At 39.5% G+C, this 24,921-nt stretch overlaps 1 protein-coding gene across 1 annotated transcript; it reads left to right on the top strand.

Annotated features, from left to right (window-relative positions):
* The first annotated feature begins 3,128 nt into the window (after window positions 1-3,128).
* RBBP5 (RB binding protein 5, histone lysine methyltransferase complex subunit) lies at window positions 3,129-24,657 on the top strand. The gene is made up of 14 exons (XM_044445800.1): window positions 3,129-3,234; window positions 4,857-4,882; window positions 5,172-5,344; window positions 6,260-6,400; window positions 6,964-7,126; window positions 8,986-9,095; window positions 10,491-10,610; window positions 12,270-12,423; window positions 12,538-12,609; window positions 13,028-13,145; window positions 15,725-15,794; window positions 17,094-17,323; window positions 18,966-19,160; window positions 23,062-24,657. Exons 1-14 carry the CDS (start codon window positions 3,216-3,218, stop codon window positions 23,088-23,090), a joined length of 1,620 nt encoding a protein of 539 aa, XP_044301735.1. The 5' UTR covers window positions 3,129-3,215; the 3' UTR covers window positions 23,091-24,657.
* The last annotated feature ends 264 nt before the right edge of the window (window positions 24,658-24,921 follow it).

Here is a 24,921-nt window from a genome sequence, read left to right as displayed (position 1 = left end):
TGCTCCTTGTGTGACTTACTCTTTCAATAGTATTGTAAGTTAAATATTGCAGATTTTGAGTTGCTCAAATCTCCACATGGGAGGGCACTGAGCAATTAAACCTACTTAAAATGAGAATTAGTATCGCCTAGGGCAGGGATTGGCAACATTAAACACTCAAAGAGCCATTTGGACCGTTTTCCCACAGAAAAGAAAACACCGGGAGCCACAAAACCCTTTTGACATCTAAAATGAAGATAACACTGCATATATCGTGTTTTACCTTTATGCTATGTATAAAAAAACTATAGTGTGTTTGCATTTATGAAATCAGTGAACTGCTACAGATAAAACAAAATTTTATTTCTGCATGCAACAAAAACATTTTGAACTCTGAAAAAAAGATGCTGGGTTGAAGGTTACTTTCAAATAAAATACTCAATGTCTGTCTGAGTCCTCGTATTTATGAAATAAAAAGCCAAACTTAAATTATAATTTTTGCTCAGATCAACCTTCCGCTTCAGTTCTGAAATGGTTTTTTTTCTCTCATCTCCATCCAGATATTTTTCAGCAAAGGCTGTGTGTTTATTCTGGAAATGTCTTGCAACATTTGACTTTTTGTTGTTTGCCAGTTTCTCACCACATATTAAGCATACTGGTAAACCAGTCTCGTCAGCAGTGAAAGCTAATGAATCTTCCCACATACCATTAAACATTCTGTTTTCTTCTGAAACTTTTCTTTTCTTGGATTTATCCATGGTTGGCCTACCGGGGGTGCTTGAAGACATGAAGACCCATGGACTCATCAGACATCCCTGGAGGACAAATTAGTGAAGGATATCCAAGGCTCATAAAGCCCACTGACCTGTATCCCTTTCTTTTTATACACGTGGGAACAAATAACTCTGCCAAGTGAAGCTTTGAAGAAGTCATATCAGGCTTTGAAGTTTTGAGGAAGTCAAGCATTTGGGGGCCCAGATCTCTTTTCAATCTTTCCAGTTCTTGGAAGAGGAATAGGTGGGAATAAAATATGCAAAGTGACTGCCTGGCTACTAAGGTGGTACAAGCATGAAAGATTCTGGGACCACAGCCTATATTCCCTGGGAGATGGACTCCTGGCAGGGGATGGGTTGCATCTTACAAGGACTGGAAAGAATGCATTTGGCCACAGCATGGAGAAGTTTATCTGGAGGGCTTTAAAATGAAACCTACAGGAGAGGGAGAAGTATACCTGGGGGTAATACTTAAATTTATCACTTCCTCTCAGAAGCAAAGGCAGTGCATTAGGCTTTAAAAAAAGTTAACAGCAGAAGAGCAGAAGCACAAAAGTGGATTTTTATCCATCAAAGAGACATGGGTACTAGAAGTCCTGAAGTTGCCTAAATATAAATAGTTCATAAACAGTTTTAGTCCCAGTTTTATGGCTATAGAATGCAGTCACAGAGCTTTCAATTGCAACCCATCCCCCAATTCCACAGAAAAATAAGTGGGAAAATAGCCTCTGTCCACAGGCATTAAAGTCAACATTTAACTATGGTGCTCTCTTCAGTCTTATGCTTTTATTAAGTCAGAACATGCACTAGAGAGGTAATAATATCCTTACCACTGAAACTTGCCAAAGCATGGCAGAAAACAATGTCTTACTTCTGTTTTGACTGTCATGGTGACTAATAATGACGATGGGAAATTGGATTTCCTCTTATTTTAAATGTATTTATCAGCTCCAGACCTTTGCAATAGGTCAAACTACAATTGGGGTGGGGGTGGGGGGCACCTGGACAGCTACATCAGATCCATGGAAATATCTAACATCTAAAGAACACACAGCTGATGATCGTTGTGGACAAGTAGGGAATAGATATTTTGCCTCTTGTCCTCCACATATTGGATTTAAGAAGGTGGGAATAATAACATTCACTGGCTTCAGACAAGACAATAAGTCATTCTCAGTGGTTGTATCTGAGTTGTCATTGAATCCTAGGTTATGTTATCTGAATCTAGTTGTTCTAACAAGTCATGAGTCAATGGTTTGTTCAGTAATTACCTGTGGGTTGTTTACCATAGTTTGTTATCTAGGCTGGGTTCAGACAACACAGTTAATACAGAACACTTTGTGAATAATGACAAGAAATAGTTAATAGTAGCATTTTTAGGTACATGAATGATTTGGCTGTAATCTTTTTCTAACAAAATTAAAATATGGTAGAGAATAAATACAACTATACTATGAGTTTTAATTTCAGCACCTCTGAACGAAGAAAAATCACCTCAGCTTTACGGAGCAATGCATTTTCAGTTATTTCGCACTGCCCTCCAGCATTTGACTCCTGATCGTTTGTCAACCACTCTACTCGTACAGAGCATTTCAATATACGTCAAGCAGTTCCCAACAAAACAAAGAGAACACCAATAAGTGCACCATCCATATTGCCTCAACATCATGACCACCCGAGCACAGCAAAGGTGCTTTTCTATTAGCTGTACACTGTGTTCATTCACTGTGCAATCGTCTGCCTCGCACCGTCTTCTGAAGGAGAACGTGTTATTAAGTAACACTTAGAGGGGCAACATAGACGTTAATTTAAACTTGTGTCTAGTAGGTGTAGGAGCCCCAACAAGAATCTACTGTAGAGCTTTAAAAAAAGAAAAAAGTAAAGCGGGGGTTGGGGCGCGGATATTACACAAAGTAATATCAGTTTTGATTCCCAACTTCTAGAGACGGAACGGGTAGGCTTAAACCTGGGAACGACCATTCTAGGGCATTGTGTCAAAAATGCTTTTAAAAGGCTTCAACACCCAGAAGGAGAAATAAAGCCAGCAATTTACCACAGAGAAACCCCAAACATTTGGTAAGATGCTGTTGGTCTAAACTGTAGACTCTAAAGCATCCTTTTAGAACTCTCCCAATAAAGTATTCCGGAACCCTTTTCACACTCCTCATTGCTCCAAGTCGGTGTTTTTATTCGAAGTACTCCAAGGGCTGAGCTGTCCCTGCCTCTGCCTGCTTCCTCTACGGGCCTGAGAGCCTCTCCCGCAACATTGCTTCCTTTCTTCCCCGGAGCTGCGAAAGTGAGCATCGAGCGCAATATTTCGTGTATTCTGAGAGAGGAACCGAAGTCCTGCGAAGGGAATGAGTAGTTATTCTATCAGGCTGATTGAGGACAGCCATTTTGGCGTGAGGACCCCTGGGTCCTCGGTTCCCGAGCGGGATCGGACGGAACGAGAAAGTGGCCAAGATGAATCTGGAACTACTTGGTGCGTGGCTTTAAGTCGGTTTGTGGAGTGCTCCGTAACCTTTGCATGTCCGCGGAACGGGGGCTGGGAGGCGACGAGCGAAAGGAGGCGGCTGGGAATTGGGCTGAGGAGCAAACATGGGGCGAGGGTGTTTGGCCTGGAAGGTATCGAGGTGCTGGAGCATCCGAGCCTTGAGCAGGGGGTGGGGAAGCCGGAAGGGTTTTTCTGCTTCTGAGCGGGGAGAACCTCTTTGTTGGAGGGTCTCCTTTCCCTTCACGCTGTTCGCACAATTGCCCTTTAGTTCGCCCCAAGTGCGAGAGTGAAACTGACCGTGGGCGGCACTCACGCTTCGTGGGCCTCCTTCACAACATTCCGCGCACATAACGCTTCGTGGGCCTGCGAGTAGCGTATCGATCCCTAGTTTTTCACCTCGCTCCCCACCACATGACCACCCTGGCAAGTTGGCACTCTAAGGTCCTGGCCGGGTCTCCTTTCTGCTTTCCTCCGCGGTTGCTAGGCCAAACAATCTGGAAGCCTTGACTCTGTGGCCACGGCAGCCCTACTAGTGCTGATCAATCGTCTAGTCTCCTGGGGCCGAAGTCACCTTCTGAAGTTAGGCTTCTATCGTATATGTTCACTTATTCGACAGGAAGCCTCTGCTGAACTGAAGGGGGGCAACTTTTGAGTGCACAGGTCTAGGGTTACACTGTTCGTCGCTGTGCTGTGCTTAGTTACCTATCATACAATCCCATGGATTGCATCATATACAATATATCTTAATCTATTCGGTATTATAGAACATTTTAGCACAGAAAACACTTATTCCCTAGAAAGCATGTTCCATATCAGTCAATTTGGTTTCCTAATCAGTTTTCTCAGAATTTAATGAAAGCTTTTTAGGAGACTGTGTACGATCCAGTCCTAGCAGTATTTGTGTGGATGTTCAACCCGCTTCTTTCAAAGGGATTTACTTTATAACAGCTGTACTTAGATGCCTAATTCTAAACATGTTGTCACTTTGCTTATTCTCAGTGACCAAAAAGGTGGAAAGGGCAAAATAGTTGCCTAGTGTAACTTCTTGTTTCAGAGTCATGAGCATTTACTTTAAAAATGTCCATAGATTAATATGGAAAAGCCAGGTTTCAGTGTGACTTTGTATTTGCATTTATAACATTTATATAATGTTTTTCATGAATAATGCACAAATTAAAATAAAACTTCCAGGTATCAACTGTGTGTGCAGGGGAGACTGTGTATTGGGATTCCAGCAGGTATGTGGGGATCCTTTCCATTCTTGCTTCAGTCCTAAGAAAAAATATCCCATTGGTGACAGCCTGGCCCTGAGTTTTTCAAAAGTAATCTTATGATGCATATTTCTTCCCCCAATAGTTCACTTTCTTTTCATTTTCAACATATTTGTTGGTTTGCAAATAATGTAACAAAATCCCAAAAATTACAATACATCATAAAATATATGTAAAAATCAGTAACCTAAAAATAGCTGAAAAACCCCATAAATAAAGATTTGCATCTTTTCTAAGTAATTAGAAAACCACTGTGGTGTTTGTGGTTAGAGTGTTGAATATGACAAAAAATACAACATTTAACTTCTCTTATGCTTAATGTTTCTGTTCTTTTCCCAGAATCCTTTGGACAGAATTATCCAGAGGTAAATGCCTTTTCATTGCTTGTCTTGTGACCGTGTTTTGTTACGTTTAAAGCAGAAGGCAGATTTTTGCTAAAGTGTAATGTGTATGTTAAAATGCATCAAACAAGTATACCTGTCTTAAAATTAGCATCCTTTCAATGTCTAGTTGTTGATTATATGAATACTGTGCCTTGAATTTCTGGGTGATTTCCAAATAACAAGACAGGTTCAAAGGGGTAAAGCATGCTGGTCATGTAGCTTAAAAAAATGAAACTTTGCTGAACTATTTCTATACCTTTCTCTGTTTCAGGAAGCTGATGGCACGCTGGACTGTATTAGTATGGCCCTTACATGTACTTTTAATAGGTGGGGCACTCTCCTAGCAGTGGGATGTAATGATGGCCGAATTGTCATCTGGGACTTTTTGACAAGGGGCATTGCAAAAATTATAAGTGCCCATATCCATCCAGTCTGTTCTTTATGGTAAGAAAATATTTTAATACAAATACAATCTTATATAAAAGTAACATGCATGCAGCTAAGGTCAAAAATTGAGTCTGTCCTGCATGTATTAAGTGTTAACTTTTAGACTTTGTATTTATTTTCAGCAGATAAAGAACAGCGCATTGGTGTATTTAATAGGAAACCTATAGTCTTTTTATTATAAATAGTGCATTCAAAGATTTTTAGAGTCAACATTCTACTCTGCTATAAAAACTGTTTAAATGAAGTCACATCTTTAACAGTATAGAGCAGAGCTGGTAATTTTTTTCAGCTTGAGGGCTACATCCAAGTCTGTATAACCTGCTGTGGTGCTGCATACCAATGGTGGGTGAAGACAGAGCCAGAAGAAGGTCGAGTCAAAACCAAATTCTTTGTTTTCCCACTTGCCTTCCCTCTTCCGCTTTCTCCTCTACTTTTCCCTTTTTTTGACTCTCACTATGTCTTCTCCTTGTTCTGTCCCCCTCTCTCTGTATTTCTTTTTCTCTTGGGTGATCTGGTGATGCAGAAAGAAACTGATCTCTTTCTGCATGGCTGGATTAGTATAGAATAGAAATAGGAGATGGAATGTGTCCTATCCGAAAAAGAAGGCCTGGTAGACCAGATGTTCACCCCTCATTTAGACCACTGTCTTCCGCAGTGTGAAGGTTTGTTAAAATTAGAGCTCCCAGCACAGATGATCCATTTTATACTTTCTAAAGACAGTATATTGATGCTCCACTCTAAGTCATTTACTTGGAAGTAAATTGATTTGATAGAATCCTTCTGACTGGAAGACAATTTTAGGAATGGACTGCTGCAGGAAGTGCAAGCCTATATGATCCAGTAGCTTTCTAATGTGGGGAATGGGTATAGAAGAAAGGGGGATATTTTGATAGCAAAATCTTTCTCTTCCAGTTGGAGTAGAGATGGTCACAAATTGGTGAGTGCATCAACAGATAATATGGTATCTCAGTGGGATGTTCTGACTGGTGATTGTGACCAAAGGTTTCGTTTCCCTTCACCTATCCTGAAAGTCCAGTATCATCCCCGAGATCAGTAAGTAATATTGTCACAGATCTTTTTCTAGAGCAGTTTTGGAAGTCCAATTAGTTTATTGACTGTGTTAATCATGTTTGCACCTTATAATTTGTGTTATTATGACATTTCTTTTTATTGTGTTTTAAACTTAAATCACAATTGTTACAACTTAAATTGACTAGTGTGTATTTCTGTGTTTGTTTATAAAGACTGGTAAACTAATACAATAAGATACAACCATCTGCTCTAGGGCTTGTACCTACCACAATTGTTTGTTGTGCCATCTGAATTCTCCCAGGCACCCCAATCTCTTTCTGGCTCCTGCCTGTGAGCCTTACTGTCTCTTCCAAGCATCAGAACATACTGTTAAACTCTGGAGAGGAAATGTGCTTCCGTTTGTCAGGAAATTATAGGAACTTTGCACTTTGGGTCATTCTGGCAGCCTTCAAGTTAGCAATATGAGTTTTCTTTCCAATTATAACCAAAAAGACAATGAAATTTATATATTCTGAATCGGAGCATGAAGGCTTCAGGAAAGAATGGGGAAAAATTAAACATTCGTTTCTTGTTTCCTACATTAGGAACAGGGTGTTGGTATGTCCAATGAAGTCTGCACCAGTCATGTTGACATTGTCTGATTCAAAACATGTTGTCCTGCCAGTAGATGATGATTCTGATCTGAATGTAGTGGCTTCTTTTGATCGGCGGGGGGAATATATCTATACAGGGAATGCTAAAGGGAAGGTAAGAAGTCACTGATCTATAGTGGGTAGAGAATTTAACTCTTTTGTGTTTGACATTTTGTTTTAAATGTATGAATTAAAGGAGCCTTTTCAAAAGCGTGTGCAGTTTAAAGATGTTTAGGTCAATAAGAAATCAGTGAGGTTGCTTCCAGGTAGGTGCACATTGGAGAGCTTTGGCTACAGGTGGTATAGAAGTGCAATAAGTAATAATAATAATTTTGATGCAGCAATCCTATACTTGCTTACCTGAGAGTAGGCCCTAATGTACTCACGATTTACTTCTTGATAGACATAGTAGAATTCCACTTTAGCACGTACTATATGTTTGTATACAGTGAAATTTTAAGGAAATGTGCATAGGATTGCATGCTATAGAACTGATAAAAACAATATTCTTTGTGAATCCCAGGTTGAGTTGTTTATTTGACATATCAATCACCCTGCAGTTGAAGCTCTCAGTGTTTACATATATAATGAAAACAAATAGAATAAAACCAATGACAAAATGCATAATAAAATAATTTCTAAGCACTAAGGACAATTTAAAGAAAATAGATAAAGGAAAGAGTGGTTTTAAAATGTAGTTTTAAACATATCATTGAAAATGAAACAAGTGCCAGTTAATTTTAAGGCCTGAGGGAATAAAAGAGTATTTGACTAGGATTGAAAAGTCAGCAAAATTGGCACTCATCATTTCACAATTTGAGGGCCACTGCAGAATCACCCTGCTCATGATTAGCTACCCATTCAACTTCAGTATGAGAACACTGAACAGAGCCTGAGATGATCATCTTGGGACAAAGCAGGAACATATGGACAGAGGTGTTCTTCACCACTCTCTTGTCTTTAGACAATATGGCACAAAACATGAGGAATTTTATAGGTTAGTGCCAGCATCTTGCATTGGCCCAGAAATAAACTGGGAGCTAATGAAAAGATAGTGCAGTACTGGCATAATATGGTCACTAGAAGCAGGTGACTAGATTCTTTCCTCCTCATATTTGGAACAGGTAATCAGTAGAAAGAACATTAAACTGTAAATAACAGTCATAATTGAACTTAGATTGGATAAGACCTGGCCAATTAAGTTTTAACACTGAAGTATACTTTAAGCATTGATTTAAGAGATAATGCAGATATACACATGTCTTTTTTAGCAAAAGTATATCAGATACAATTCCTTGTTTGGTGTGAGGAAGTATCCAGCTATGTATGACTTAAGTTTGCCCACTTCCAAGAAAAGACAGAAATCACATTAAAAAAGATCTTTGACATACTATTATCATCTTGTCTTTCACTCCAGAGAAAGCTGGCTCCATCATTGCCTGTTTTTTCTTTGCACTGTTTTCCACTGCTTTTATAGGTTCCTTGTGTTTTTTCCCCAAACAAAAATCTTGACATTTTTCATTCTACTTCAGCAGTCAAATGTATAACACTAGGTGGCTACCACAAAAGCAAAGGTCAAAACCCTTTTGAATTTAATTTTATATTCAAAATACAAAGGAACTATTTTCTTTTGGAGATATATCGTTTTATAAGACTGGATCCAGCTTGGAGTTGGCTGCACAGGAATAAAGTTTCTAATATCTAATCCAGTGTCACATTCTTCCAGAATTTCACTGTTTAACATTCACCATCTTAAATGTATAGCATTTTCATTAATTGTTGTTGTTGATGAGACCAGAAAACATGACTAGTTCCACTGCTTAATGTCTCATAAATCACTGGTAGAAGTTAGACTAATAATAACACTTCAATATCTGTGCAGATTTTAGTTGCATTTCTAATCAATGCTAAAAGAATATGTGGTGAATAAGCTACAAGGAGATTTATCAATTATATTTCTTGCTTATATTTTAGATCTTGGTTTTAAAAACAGATACACAAGATCTTGTTGCTTCCTTTAGAGTAACTACAGGAACCAGTAACACTACAGCTATTAAATCCATAGAATTTGCTCGAAAAGGAAGGTAAGTTGGAGACTTAGACTTACTCACATGTTCAAACTTTTATTTGCTATATGCATACTGGGGTGGCACAAGATAATGTGCACTGGCTTCTCACCAATCTCTGTGAGTTTAGTAGGATGTACAAATTATGTTATGCATGTAAAACTGAACACTTGGGACAGAGCCAGCAGGTATCATCCTGCTGCCTTCTCTTTATATCAAGTGACTGCTGTTTGAAAAAGTCAGTATGGTTTGTTTCCAAAGGTATAAGGACAACTATAAATTGGAAAGCTTTTATGAGACAACAGTAAAACTCAATTTGCTAATGAGAAGAAATGCAGGATACTAGCTTTATAGGAAAAAAGAAGTATTTAAGCTGGGCTGGGGAAAGTCCAGAGTCTATTTTCCCACTCAGACTCCTTTCCAGGTGCTTATTTTAAAAACTCTTTTCTAAATGGTGTTCATAGAGGATACAGGATTCCATAAGGGTCAGAATTAGCATGGTAACAAAGATGATTGTGACTAGGTACTCCATAGACACTACAAGCACCCTTCACCCATTAAAAAAAGGAAAGTAGGATGAGATTGGAAGCTGTGTGCAGCTCATAGATATGTTACCTACAGTAGTTTAGGGGTCTTGAGCAGGGGTTTCACCCATCTGATTCTTTTAATTACAGATGTCAGGGATTGAGTTTGGTTACTTGCAAAACGTGCTCTGCCGTGGAACTCTGACCATCCCTTCTCAGATACTTAATTGTCCTAATTGATGCTGAAAGCAGCTGGGGTGTAGATAGTTAAATTCATTGGGGTTGTTACATGACAGCATTTACTCATGGGGTTATTTTTTGCTTGACTTTAAAAACATGATCCTGCCTATGGCATTGGAAACTTTAAGTCTTGTGGTTGACTGACTGATGTTTGGCCAAGTTTACAGATAACAATGTTTAGGCTATTTGGATTAATTATAGGGCAGGCTTAGGACTTGCATGGTTTTTGCTGCTTCTCAGACTAATCAAAAATATTTTTTCAGATGAAATTTGGAATGGTACAGATATCATAACTTGGTATAACATGCTTTGTTATAAAAGAAAGCAATAAGGAGGATTAAATGATATGGCGGAAAGCTAAAGAAATCTCTAAACAGTTCTGCATGTCCAGGGAAATTTTAAGCTTTCTTGAAGTGCAGTTCCCATGCCACATAGCAAATTGCTGTTGAAACTGAAAAAAAGCAGCTTGTGCTATGACTCAAATGGCTGCTGTTCAAGGAAAAGAAGTCAGCTATCCCATTGAGTAGATCCAAATCTTTGGGTATATCTTAAAAGAATTCTTTGACATACTGTAAAAATAATGGCTTAGCCATACAGTTAAAATGCATGATACCATGACAGTATTTAGCATTTCTTTTCCATTCCTCAGTTGTTTTCTAATAAATACTGCTGATCGCATAATCAGAGTCTATGATGGTCGGGAAATCTTAACCTGTGGTAGGGATGGAGAACCAGAACCAATGCAAAAACTACAGGACTTGGTGAACAGGTAAGAACGTGAAGAAAATACCTATCTGAGGCAAGGGTCCAAACTTAGCTTGTGTTATTCAAAATTCATTGTAGAATACTTAAGTTTGTCCTCTGATTTTACATGCAGCTTTGCAAGCTTGAGAAACAAACATCTTTATTAAGGATTTTTACCTTCAGAGGTTTTGTTTCTTTGATTATAGTTGCAGAGGCACTTCCTCCAGAATACTAACAGAAGGGCTTCTGGGTCTCATCTGCAGTGAGACAGGATGCCTTATACACATGCCCAAAGTTTCAGTCTCTGCATACTCAGCTGAATACAGTGGGACTTGTTTCCAAGTAAACATGCACAGTATCATGTAAGCTTGTAATTGAGAGTGATATAGTATACTGTGACTTGAGGAGACTCCTGAAACTTACATTGCATTAGAATGTTAAGATAATTTATGTCTTTTACTATATCAATATACCACCTTTCTGCCAGTGCACTCAAATCTGCTTAGGGTTTAAAATAATATCCTAATAAACATGCTACAATGGGGGAAAGGACTGCAAAGATGAGGAGAAAGAGGAAAATAGCTTTTGATCCCAGCTAGGACAGTGGTGAGGGATCTATCTCTGATGCAGCCAATGATATTTCTGGGACAGGATGAGCCAAGTCGTGTTGATCTTAGCTAAGCTGATGGCAATTCTGTCTCACCTTTCCCTCCAAAGCAGCCAGATGGAATGATAAGTGTTCTTTGCTTAATGTGGTTGCTATTCCCTTCTCATACTTCTCTAGAGTCTTCCTTCTGTGCTAACTGAGCTATCCTCCAGTAACTGTACTTTTCCATAAGTCCAGCTCTGTCCTGCTTCCTGATCAGAGAACTGAACACAGCTTCAGAGTCTGCGGAAATGCAATAGAAGGCCAGGTGTTGTGACTTCAAATGTCAAGCTTTCCTGATTGATTCTATATTGTATTTTGTAAGGGAATGATCCTATGCCCCTTTCCCAGACATAATTGGTTTAAGATAGGAAACATAAAATAGTGAAGTCTTACTGGAAGATATATTAGGTTAGGTATTGGAAACTAGGAGATCAAACCTACAGCCCCTAAGTATCATCTGGGAGCAGGAGCCATCGGATAATTTGGAGTCCCCAATCTGAAGTCAGAGCTCCAACCTCTGAGCTGGCAATCTATGCATTGATCATTGCAGAAAAAAACTGTGCTGGCTGCCTCTTCCGGGATGGGAAAGAAAGCATTCCACTGGGAGCGGGGAGACTGCAGAGGTCAGAATACAAGCTTTCAGGGAGACAGATTTTATCTTTGCCACTCCTGACTCTGTATAGGATGTTCATACGGGTCTGAGGTTGGGGGCTTCTGAGCATTGAGGGAGTCATCCTGTGGGTTGTGCTTAACAGACTTTTCAGCATATTTTTGTTCATAATATCATCATCACATGTAGACCATGTATGGGATGTAAGAGGAAGGAAATGAATTTAGGAAAATTATATCCCAATTTAACTAATTTATGTAATTTACACAAAATAATTTGTTGCCTTCATTTTCAGAATACCACACCCCCATCACACACGAGGCATCACATGACAGTTGCCTTTTTAAAGTGGAATTTTCAGGAACTCTAAACTTCTTCCTACAGTAGTACAAGTTAACTTGTTCTGATAATTCTAATTTCTGCAGAACACCTTGGAAGAAATGTTGTTTCTCTGGTGATGGAGAGTACATTGTTGCAGGGTCAGCACGTCAGCATGCTTTGTACATCTGGGAAAAAAGCATTGGAAATTTAGTGAAAATCCTCCATGGCACTAGAGGAGAGCTGTTGCTAGATGTAGCAGTAAGTGTTAAGGGATTATCTCGGGGGATTGATTGTCTCAGGGGATCAGCTGACGTTTAAAAATACTACTTTTATCCCCTATTCCACCTTCTCTTTGCAATTTATGTCTTCTAGTGGCATCCTGTTCGACCAATCATTGCTTCCATTTCCAGTGGTGTGGTATCCATATGGGCTCAAAATCAAGTGGTAGGTAGTAATACTTAGGCATTTTCTTATATTTCTAAAAAAAACCCTTATATTTATATTTTATTTTTATTTAGTTTTGGTGATCCTTTGCCCTGATTAATTCTAAATAGTCTTACAATGTTTATGTAAGTTTTTACACGATAAGAACAGCATCCTTCTAAAAGCATCACTTTCACTCAGAGAAGGAAAAGAAATATGGAAAAGGATGAAAGATATCCTAACACAGTAATATACAATACAACTATCTAGTCTACTTGTTTAGCAGACCTTGTGACTTTGACTCTTAAAGAATGACTGGTCTTGTGATGCTATATGCAGTTTGTGGTAATTTGGATGTAGAGCTAAGACATCCAATTATATAGATGTCTCACTACTGTATAGTTCATGAGGTGAAATACTCTTTGAATTCATGGTTTAGGAAAACTGGAGTGCCTTTGCACCTGATTTTAAAGAACTGGATGAAAATGTAGAATATGAAGAGCGGGAGTCTGAATTTGACATAGAAGATGAAGATAAGAGTGAGCCAGAGCAGACAGGTAAAGAATGAATGGATTGAAAATTCAGGTTGTCCATTGTAACAGGTGGACAGCTTATGGCCTTGCATCCTAGTTGCATAGCCACAGCCTAGATTACTGTCCCCCAGTCCCAGAACTGGGGCTTAGGCACGCTTCCTACACAAGTATAACAAAAGCCATGCTGGATAAGACCAATGGCCTGTGTAGTCCAGCTTTCTGTTTCTACAGTGGTCAACTAGTGGTCTATAGGAAACCCACAAATAGGACGTGATGCAGTAGCAAGCTCTGCTTGCATTCCTGAGGAACTGGTGTACATAGTGCCTTGGATGTTAAAGGTTATGCATAGCCATCATGACCACTAGCTGTTGATAGTCTGATAATTTTGATAATTTGGGGGATAATGTGCCTCCTAATGGCATGTAAAAGATTTAATACCAAATGCCACCTCCTCCATATTATTTGCTGAAACATCCCACTAGACTAAAGAGGAGAGCCACTGCGGTGTAGTAGTTAAGAGTGCGGGACAGGGACTCAGGCGATCTGGGTTCTTGTCCCTTCTCAGCCATGGGGCCAGCTGGGTGCCTTTGGGCCAATCACAGACTCTCAGCCCAACCTATCCCACAGGGTTGTGTTGTGAGGACAACACTGAGAGGAAGAGGAGAATTATGTAAGCAACCTTGAGTTCCTTGCAAGAAAAAAAAAAGCAGCATATAAATATAGCGAAGTAGTAATTGGTAAAGTTCTTTCTAGGTCTGATAAATCTGTAGTTTTTGGTGACTTTGAAATACTATTTTGTACTGAAAGCGTGGGAAATAGATTTTATAAATAAATAGACCTTGGAGGTGGGCAGCTTTGGGTCTGTAACCATCATTTCAGAGCGTATCACATTTAGAAGGCATGCATGTGGCTGAAGCTCTAGGGCAGGGGTCCTCAAACTTTTTAACCAGGGGGCCAGTTGAAAGGTGCCAGTGCTGGGCACAGGCCGGAAAGGTGCTAGCGGCATGTGTGGGCCAGGGTGGGGGTGTGTACGGGCGCACTGAGGCAGGGGCGGGGTGCGCGGTGAGGGGAGGTGACGTGCAGGTGTGCGTGCACTGAGGGGAGGGGAGGTGGGGGTGGGCACACGCTGTGAGGCGAGCGCATGAGGCAGCGGCTTGCTCGCTTGAAGATCATTTTCTCTATGTGAGCAAACCACTGCCTCCCCGCATGTGGGGTGAGGTGGCAGTGGCGGGTGCACATGGCGGGTCCATATGGGCATGGCGGGCTGGATCCGGCCCCCCCAGCCATAGTTTGAGGACCCATGCTCTAGGGGATGGAGCCGCTCACATAAGCAGTAGTCTGTTGATATTTATAGGCAACAGTATTTGGCTGCATTAGTGTGTTGGCTGTGCTAGATTAGCTATTGCATAGTCTTAACACTTCACTTGTTAAGAGGAGGTTTTAACTTCATTTTATTTTCCAGAAATGCCTTTAAATCTATAAAGTCTTGCAACCTGGAATCCCTTATGGGGTTGATGAATCCTCTGTTGATGAATGCTGATAGGTTTTCACCTCTGATCAGACCTTCCTCACTTTGGATTTGTTTTGAAATCTTGCAATCCACTTTTCTTCAGGCTTTCCAGTCAAGCAGGAATTCTTGTTTCTACGCTTTGTTCAACTGCAGCCTTCTATTCCTCTAACTAATGCCTCCAGACAACAGTATTCTATTGATTAAACTGCCATGGACACAGGGAACTGCAGTTAGTGCTAATTGACTTAATCCCAACTCAGAGTGGGAATTCATTTAATTATAATTTAAATTATAATTAACACAAACTGCAGTCTTGAAGAATTTAAATGGGTGCTTCTGAAGGCGTACAAAAGAGGATATGATTACCAAAGTCAGTGCAGAGGCTCAGATTCTATTTAATTTGCATCGTTGCAAGGCTTCTATTCCACAGTGTATCTAAATAAGTTTCAGTATTTCAATAACAGGACTGGTATGTGTGTTTTTATGTAACTGGAATGTAAAGCATTTGGTAACAGTTGTATGTGTATCTGATTTAATGTAGTCAGTAGAAGAACATTTCTACCAAGTGATCACATTGCAAAATAGATCGGTATTGCACTTATTTGATACTGATCCTTTAAAAATGTTTCCCAAAAAGACCTTTAAAATAACAAGGCTTTAAAATATAGCTATGTGGTTATATTTGATCATGCCAAAATCTCCAATTTATTTGGGTTTAAGCTCCCTTGAATACACTGGGGCATACTTTTGAGTAGGTATGTATACTATTACTCTTTCATTGTCTTTGTGGCTAATGCAAACCAAATCCTTGAAGCCTCTGTAGAAAACACACTCAATAAAGCCACAGTGGTTTCTTATGATGACAGCTGAAACCTAAGTATTATGATAAACTAGCTCCTAATCAAGTGAGAAGATGGCAAACACTAACATTGCAAAATTTGTGTAAGAGGTTAGAAATTGGAATAGTTTAGTTTTGTACAATAGACTTTCTCCTTAATCTGTTCATTTTTGAACATCCACTTATGTTAGATGAAGATTGCCAAGATCTGTCTGTTCCTCCCAGTTGGTGATTTGAAGTTTCTTTGTTTGACAGGTGCTGATGCTGCAGAGGATGAGGAAGTGGATGTAACCAGTGTAGATCCCATTGCTGCTTTTTGTAGCAGGTGAAAGTGGTGGCAGCAAGGATTTTAATTTAACCAAAAATAGTTAATTGTAATTCAACAATGTTTTCTCTAAAGCAAGTCCTTTCAATGAGGTTTATTTTCATTGTAGCTAGGATTGTAGCTAAATTTGTTTGCATTTTCATGAGTCACTAATTCTTATGAAAAAGATCACTAGTGGTAATAGAAAGGTTTTGTCTGAGAAAAACAACAGTTCATTTAACAAAATAGGTTGCCTGATTAAATATATGGCTCTGATTAGTTGCTGAAAAGACTTTAAATCAATTAATGGACTAAGTATGGTAACCCTAACTTAAAAGTGGTCCTGTGTGTAGTCCTCCTCAAGCAAGTGTTCTGCATTTGATTCTGGAATTGGCAAAAGGGTGTTTCTTATTTTAACAGGTCTTTACTAGGAGCAGAAAATAAATTTTATGATCTACTGAGGTTCTAATGCATGTTAATGAGAATATTAAGATTCTGTTCAGCTTTCAAGCTTTGCATTTTTGGAAACTGTACAATTGATTCTTCCAACTCCATCTTTTTCATATTGTTCAAGTGTAAACAGAAAAAAGGAGCTGTCTTGATTTTAACAGACAAAGTGCATACCTTTCATGTTGTAGTTAGTGTTCCTTTGTTCACAAAACATCCAGTTCCTTTTTGGTCATTTCTTTTGCAGATAAAACATTTTACTCTTCTGCCCGATAACTGTGGCCATATCATATATAATATTGGAAGGTGTACACCTACCATTGTTGCACATTGGCTTTGACTTGCATGTTTGCAAAGCTGCATATCATATAGAAAGCATATTGCAGAACCATGATTGGCTGCAACTTCCTCTAGAGCAGCCTTCTCCAATTGTGTGTCCTCCAGACACATTTGGACTGCAACACCCAGTATTCCCAGTCAATGGCCCCGCTGGATGGGAATTCTGGGAGTTGCCATCCAAATACCTCTGAAGGCCACTAGGTTGTGGAGGGCTGCTCTAAAGTATGTGTTGGGTAGCAAGCCTTTGCAGCATGTGAAATAACTTGGTACAGCAGCGTTCCCCAATATGTGTATAGCACTACAGCTCCCATTATTGCTTTCCAGCATTTGTGATGGCCTAGTTGGTTGGAGTGATGTAAATTGTAATCCAGTGCATTACAATGGCACTAAGATGATGTCTGCTACCATTGTGTCCAAAAAGCTGACTGCTAGAGTACTGATAGCTTTTGTTCTAAGAAGATATGAACAAATAAAGAAAATTGTCTTGTAACATGAGATATGCGTGTTTAATGGGAGAAAACATTTTCCTGACAGTGATGAAGAATTGGAAGACTCCAAAGCTTTACTGTACTTGCCTATTGCTCCTGAAGTGGAAGACCCAGAGGAAAACCCATATGGTCCTCCACCAGATGCAGTCCAGACTGCCTTACCTGATGAGGGATTAGGCTCTGAGAAGAAGAGGCAATCCTTGTCTGATGGACCTCAGCCCCCAAAGAAGAAACCCAAAACAACCAACATAGAACTTCAGGGAGTTCCCAATGATGGTGAGTTGGAATGGCTGTCACTGTAGTGTATGGGCTGGTTTTTAACAACTCTGTAGCTCTCACTGTAGTGAAGAAGAGGCAGGAGCACTAGTTCTGCTTGGTATTTTTCACAACTTTGCTAAAAATGATTCCCTGCAGGTACCAGCTCTTACCAAGTATGGCCATCTTCTCTACCTTCCAATACTTTATATTGCATAAGGATATTTTACCCAATAAGATTTGTACACAAAAGTGACTTTTGTGCAGGGATTTTCTTAGTCCCACATACAAACTGCTAGGTGTGCAATATGCAGAATGTAGAGCAACCAAGTATGGTGGCTTGTGTGCAAGTTCATACAAATTCTGATAGAGACATGGGTATGCAATTAATCACTTCAAACTTTTCGCAAAAGCACTGCAGCATTCAGTGGTAGCTACACAATGTCTTCCCTAATATAGAGAATGTGATTGCCACAGGGTATAGGGATGTAGCTGTTTCCTGTGAGAAACTGGTAGAACTAATTCATTTTTCATTGTCGTGTATCCACTGCAGTCAGAAGAGCTTGCTGTCAAATAATTTGCCTACAATTGCATTTATGTTTTTGGTTTTGCAGTGACTGAAAAGCCTTTAGCTCTAGTTAAGAGAGTTCTCAGTATTCCCTCTTAGACTCTGCCCAGTTCTTTGCCATAGAACAACATGTCAGAGGAGGATGGCTCTTCTGGAATGCTGCAGTCCTAACATGACTTCATAGGATTGAACCATGTATCAAATGATATTAGAACTACAAAAAACAGTACTGAATAATACAGTAGGTCTTCTGCTCCCCATGAAACTCACTGAGTGACTTTGGGCCAATCACTCACTCTCAGTCTTGACCTAGTTTACAGAGGAGTTGTGAAGATTAAAGGAAGCAATGTAAACTGCCTTGGGTTCATCACAAGAGGAAAAGAGAAGAGAGATAAATGCAGTGTGATAGCAGCAGCAATAATGTGTCTCTCAGTTGCTTAGAATACTCACCTGGCTGCACTCTTTAGTGAGGAGACATTTCTTTGGTTATGATCACTTTATAGAAATAATGTTAAATTGGCTCATAAACTTGTGTAACACTTGTGGTGTTATGCATTTCTTTAAAGTTGCTGTCTTGGTTTGATTGACCTATTAAGCTTCTTCTCTTCTTATGCAACGAACTGCTCATGAACGAATGTTAGTGTAACTCGTGACTCATTCCACTATTCCAGTGTGGTGTTGTGGTTAACCGCATAGGACTGGGATTCAGGCGAACTGGGTTCTAGTCCCCACTAAGCCATGGAGCCATTTGGGTTACTTTGGGCCAGTCACAGACTCTCAGTCCAACCTACCTTGCAGATTTGCTGTTGTGGGGATAAGACTGAGATTAGGAAGAGGAGAATGATCTAAGCCACTTTGAGTTCTTAAAAGGAAAAACAAGTGGGATAAAAAACTAATAAAAATGAATACATGAATTCTTATTTGGCACAAATTACTGCTCTCCTTCTTAAAAAAAGTCTGTCAAGATGAGTTTCTCCACTGCTACCTTATGGTACAAGCTCCAGAGAGTTGCAAAGTAGACAGCAGGTCAATATACTGTTCTCTTATGTGAACTGAAATATGCACTTTCTCTCTACTGTGCCTCTTCCTTCACAGAAGTCCATCCGCTGCTGGGTGTGAAGGGAGATGGTAAATCCAAGAAGAAGCAAGCAGGCAGGCCTAAAGGATCAAAAGGTAAAGAGAAAGATTCTCCATTTAAACCGAAACTCTACAAAGGGGACAGAGGTTCTTTACCTCTGGAAGGAGCAGCAAAGGGTAAAGTGCAAGTGGAGCTGGGACAGCCTTTGCCAGGTAAGGACCCAGCGTGAGCGTCTGCTTGCTTGGTGACCTTGCTTCATACAGACATGGCATAGTCTTAGCACTTTAGCTTCCCAAACAACATTTGCTTGCTAAGTGTTCAGCTACTGTGCTCTCAAGGATGGACAAAATTTTACTTCCTAGAATAGAAAGTTTACCCTTGTTATCATAAATATTGGTACATACCATGCATGTATGTGCTGTGAACCAAGAATGTGAAGATGAAAAAAGCATTGTCAAAGAAGAATCAACTGTTAGCTTGTTGATTGGAGTCAAAAGCTGTTTACAGCCAAAGGCATGAATAAAAGGGGATCTAGCATATTTTTCCATGGCACTATTATTAATACTTGATATTAGAAATTTTTTAAAAAAAATGGATAAAGGGAAAGGAGAAGCTTACTTGCAGTAAAATTTCTGGTGACTCTGCTTATATTTCATTACTTATAAAAATAATGTCATGACCATGTTTTCGAGTTTAAGGCATGACATTAATGAAAGGTACAAGCCATGTCCCAATATTACGTTTCTCACTACTATAAGCAAGAAAGAGAACCCAGGATTGGTCTGTCCAGCTGAGGTGGAACTATGTACATAGGAATAGCTTTGGGTTTTAGTGGCTGGGGTCACCATGAATCAGGAGCATGTTTAGCCTCTATTCCAGTAGCGGCCCTCCATTCACACAGTGACAAGCCAGCTGCCCACAGGATTCCCCAAGTGGGATGGGTACAAAAGTTCCACCTGCCCAGGTTCCTCAGCAACCGGTGTGTACATAGACATACTGCCTCTGGTAATGGAGGTAGCACATAGCCAACAGGCCTAGTAGCCACTGTATTGAAAGTACTGTGCTTCCTGCATAATCCCATGTGTTTACTTAGAAGTAGATGTCATTGGGTCCAACAGCTACTATTTAATTTAGGAGTGTATGTTCTTCACAAGGAACATGCCTGCAAACTTTATCCTAAAGCAGGGCAGGGGGATCTTTGGCTCTTCAGATGTTGTTGGCTGCAAGTGTCATCATCCCTGACCACTGGCCATATTGGCTGGGGCTAATGGGAATTGGTATCCAACAACATAGTTTCTCACCCTTGCTTAAGGAAAGCTGTCATATGCCTCACAGAGGAATAGTGAACTTTCTATAAATGCCCACTTCCTCCCTCTCACAGAGGGGAACACACTCTGAATAGGCTTTCTTAGAAGCTCAGTGGCAAGATGACTAGAAAAACGTTATTTGATGTAGTCTAAGTTCAGTGTTACTTCTTGAGATTAAATGGGAGTATGATTTGCTTCCATCAACCCTGATCCTGTTCAAAGTTCTATACTGTTCTGAAGTGCCATGCAGATTTATTATGCCCATATTTTGCTCCTTGTATCTCTGTATAGATTGGAGAGCTGCTTTCTGCCCTTTTACTCTCTAATTGACAAAATTTGAAGAGGCTAGAAAAAGTGGTTTTGTAGAAAATTATTTTTGTAAGCTTTTATATGAAATTGGTTAGGCATAATAGAGATCCTAATCTGATGCATGAAATTTTGTATATCCCTGAAGCTCAGTAGCTCTTGCTGCATTTTTTTATAATTTCAAGAACTGAGATTTTTTTTAACCCTTTATTTCTTCACTGCTGGTCCAATGTTACCCAGCTTGCTCATTGTCCTTCCTGCTCTGCTCCTATTAATAAATGCAATGGATATTTGAACAAATCATAGAATAAAGAAATGTAGCAGCTTTCCAAGGCATAAATTTGTTGCTTGTTTGTGTTTCTACTGGCTTGTTCTTATTTTGTAGCTTCTCAATAAATTGCTTGAAATGTGCTGACAGTCATACAACCTAACACAAAAATGAAATGACATCTTGTTGTAATAGAGAAATGAGACAGAGATTAAACGTTACCATGATGCACATTTTCTGAAATCATCAAAGGTTTTGTTTACTTGTAGGAGGTCAATTTTATTTTTTGTGTCATGTGTTTTTGTTTATATCTTTGGCAATGCAACCATGCTTGAAGGTGGGCATAGGAGACCTAACTGCCTTTTGCTTTTTATTGCATTTGTTTTAAATGTTTGTAACTGTGAGGTCTCAGTTATTTTGTGGGAAAGCATTACAGAGCCCTGCATACAGATCCTGATGCAGGACTGGAAGTCTTTCTGTGAGAAAACAAGAGAAATGGAAATTGGAATGCCAAAAGAGCAAGATGTCATCCTTTCTTCTTGTGCCCACTTAGAGTTGAATCGATGCTTGGGCCTATCCTCTGTATTCAGATGAAATTTTGTACTCCTATAATTATGACTAACTTGAGGCATGACCCATTAAAGTAAAGAAAGTTCACTGCAATTCATAATCAAGAACTGGCCTCCTTAACTGGTTATTATTTAAGGATGCTAAGAAATGGCCTGTGTAGTCTTCACAGCCATATGCAACATGCTTTCATATGCATGTAAGATACTATATCGGGTAGCAAACTGGCAGCTCGCAGGCTGAACAACCCAATCAGATTTAATAAAGGTAAGGTTGAAAGACTGTAAATAAGATTTTTAAAGAAATGTAAAAGAAAAAGAACTCATTTTAACATCCCTGAGTATGCATGCTCCATAGCCCTTACTGCCCGGTGGCTATATGGGGGCATGCCACAAATAAAGGAGTTAAGTTTTGTTGCAAAATATACTACCTCCTTCTGGACCACTCTCTGGAGTGTAGCTTTCAAGAACATGTGAGTAGCATCCACTGATGGGTCAGGAAGTCTGTAGATATAATTATTCCCTGCCTGTTGGCATCCACTTTATTTTTATCTGAACCTACAAGAAAAAACTTCCACCAGAGAACAGGTTGAGATCATAATCGGTCTGCTGCCTTGTGTTGGAATCTTTCTAGTCTTAACTATGAGGCATATTGACAGAAGTCTCTCAGGTTTTATGGATTAAAATTACATCCTGCCTTTTTTTCTTACAAAGAACTGAGAGTAGCTCACATAATAGACCCCCTGCTCTCAGTCTTATCCCAGCAACAATAACCCTGTGAGGTGGGTTGAACTGAGTTTGTGACTGGCCCAAAGTCAGTTGGATTCATGGCTGAGTGGGGACAAGAACCCAGATCACCTGAATCCCTGTCCCCCGCCCTTAACCATTACACCACACTGAACCCTAAGCTCTATGTAGGGGAACATATAAACTGGTTCCTCAGGGCTTCAGCTTTGGCTCATTCCCATATCATTGGCATGAATCAATCAAAAGCACACTCTGCTCTGAGTGTAGCTCTTCCTAAAAGGAAAAGAGTTGTAAGGCACTATCCCAACAGGATGATTTTAAGATTTAAGGCCTTCCCAGGCAAAACACAAGCAAATAGTGATCATGATTCAGAAAGATGTGATGGTAAGTATGACTATGTTCCCTGTTACAGTTGCAAGCAATCATTTCAAGACTCCTATTATGCAAAACTGCTTTTTAAGTTGTGCCGTAGATCCCAGAAAATCTTGGGAGTACAGAAAGGTGCTAAGTGCTTAGCGGTACCTGTGGCTAATTTACTCTGTCTTGTACAGAGTGCAGGTAATAAAATGAAGCTGAACAGAAATCACTCCATAATATCCTAATTTTCAGACATTCCCACAAAGAGTGCTTAATGGCTACACAGCCTGTTTGAATTCATAATTTCTTGCACTTAAACCAGGTAAGTTTGGAGAGATCTCAACTAAAGTGAAGTTCTGAGTTTCTGAGGGATTTCATCCAGGTCTGACATTTACATTTAGACAAATGTCATTAAAAGTTAAACAAGCATGAAACATATAACATGTTGAAGAATGGCTTCCCCTTGACCTCTTTGTACCCTCAGTGTATATTTTGATATTTGAGTTCTATGAAAATACAGACTTTCCTTGATTTTTTTTTCTTCATTTTTTTCTTTTTTTAGCAAGTGGTGGGATCTCAGAGCTGTTATGAAGACATCCTGCCTCTTCTGCTTCCCTACTTTCCTTTATTTCTTTTATTGGCATCATAATACTGAATAAGGACGATTGGTTAGTCAGATAATGGACTGACTTTAAGTTGGTATGGTAAAGACAAATGACCTCGTTGCCTATGGATACAGGGAACAATTTTTAAAAGATGCACATTATGGAAGAGGAAAATTCTTTCTCCTTGATTCTATCTTACTGCTAACAGATAGTAAGACATTGACTCTCAGGAAAGAAGATTTGTACCTGAACGTGATGGAAAGGAACTACTTTCTGCTTGTTTGTATACTTAGAATCTCTAAAGTACAAAGAGGTCTGTAACTGGAAAAGAAGATCCCATTGCATCCAAATTGAGGTCTTGTATTAGTTTCTATTACATAGTTTAATTCATGAGAAGATGAAAGCTAAATTGCTATTATGTTGCTGTGGATCCCAGCACATTGTCTTGTTACAAATTGAAACAAAAGACTTATGCATAATTTCTCAGTGTTACCCACACTGGCTTGTGGTGAGTTGGTAAACATGTTGTTTATACTTAAGTTACCCTTGTGCAGCTATAATAGCTTGCCTTCCAGGCTCACTCACTTCCTTGCAAGTTTGGAATAATCCAGATGACTCCAGAAGATGGCAGGGAAATAGAGGCTGTTTGTACAGAATGGGGGAGGGAGGGAGAAGAACAGGTATATATCTAGATAAAAGAAAGGGTGGGCATAATGCAGAGCAGAAGCATGTGTGATTTGCACTTCTCACCATGTGTCTATGTATCGTCCATACTCCAAAGACCCTTGTCCTCCTTTGCCTGCCTATTCAGGATATGTAGGGAGAATTCAGCATCTCCATCAATGTGATAAATACATCTGCAGGGAAGATATGGAAGGATTACAAGGCTGAGTGTGAATCATTTGTGCCTTCTGCTCTGTGTCCTATCCAAAGGCATTGAGAAATTTCAGTTTTGTTGCTGGGCTTGTATTAGAAAAGGTCATACTCTGCATTCTCATTTTCTGCCAGTATAATTCTTTAATCCAAGATATATTCATTTCCAAACACAGAATATAGATGCATGAATGTTTTCTCCAGAATGTCACAGGATCAGTGCACTGGGGAATAAGCTGATTAATTGGAAGTTGCAAATAAGGTTTTTAGTTTAGTAAATTTCATTTCAGCATGCGGCGTCCTTCCTCGGTCAAAATGTTGACTCAAAGTCCCGTATATTGTATTATATAATTTATACCATCCCTGACCCTCCAGAGCTTCTCTACAACATTCCTTTATATAAACCTGCCACCTATAGCCTGCTGGTCAATCCACATTGAGGATTGGTTACTGATTACCATACTCCTTATGTGATGTTATGGATTCAAGCCTACTTTTGCCGCAATTTTCTTCAGTATCATTTCTTTTGTGAGTATGTGAGTGTGTTTTATATTATTTTGATACTCCTATAGCCTGTACAAAACCTGACAGATAATGATTGCTTACTAGTCATTTGTAAAGTACTGCTGTAATGTTAGCTTTTGTGTTTGTAAATAAAGAAGTATGTTTTATTTCTTAAATTGTGATCTATGCTCTTTTGTATTTCAGGCCTTTTTAGAAACTTGTTTGACTCAAACAAGCCGGTGGTGGTGGTGGTGGTGGTCATTATAATTAGCAGCGGCAGCCCCCCCCCCCCCCCCCCCCGCCAGGTGTTCTTCAGTGCATATTGTTCTGTGTTGCATTGCAGCCAGCCTCTTCAGAACCGAGACAATAAAAAGGACATAACATTGTATAGTGGGTATAATAACCCTAAATGATAGAAATCCCAAGCAGCACAGTGTTGA

The sequence above is a fragment of the Varanus komodoensis genome, unplaced genomic scaffold (assembly GCF_004798865.1).
Source record: "Varanus komodoensis strain SLA01 unplaced genomic scaffold, ASM479886v1 scaffold1, whole genome shotgun sequence".
In the NCBI taxonomy this organism is placed as follows: domain Eukaryota; kingdom Metazoa; phylum Chordata; class Lepidosauria; order Squamata; family Varanidae; genus Varanus; species Varanus komodoensis.
This window is presented reverse-complemented; position numbering and strand designations above follow the sequence as displayed.

Excerpts from the sequence above, each read along its gene's own strand:
- RBBP5 (XM_044445800.1), top strand. Across the intron at positions 15,795-17,093 it reads ATTGCTGCTTTTTGTAGCAG|TGATGAAGAATTGGAAGACT; the intron begins GTGAAAGTGGTG and ends TTTTCCTGACAG. Across the intron at positions 17,324-18,965 it reads TCAGGGAGTTCCCAATGATG|AAGTCCATCCGCTGCTGGGT; the intron begins GTGAGTTGGAAT and ends CTTCCTTCACAG.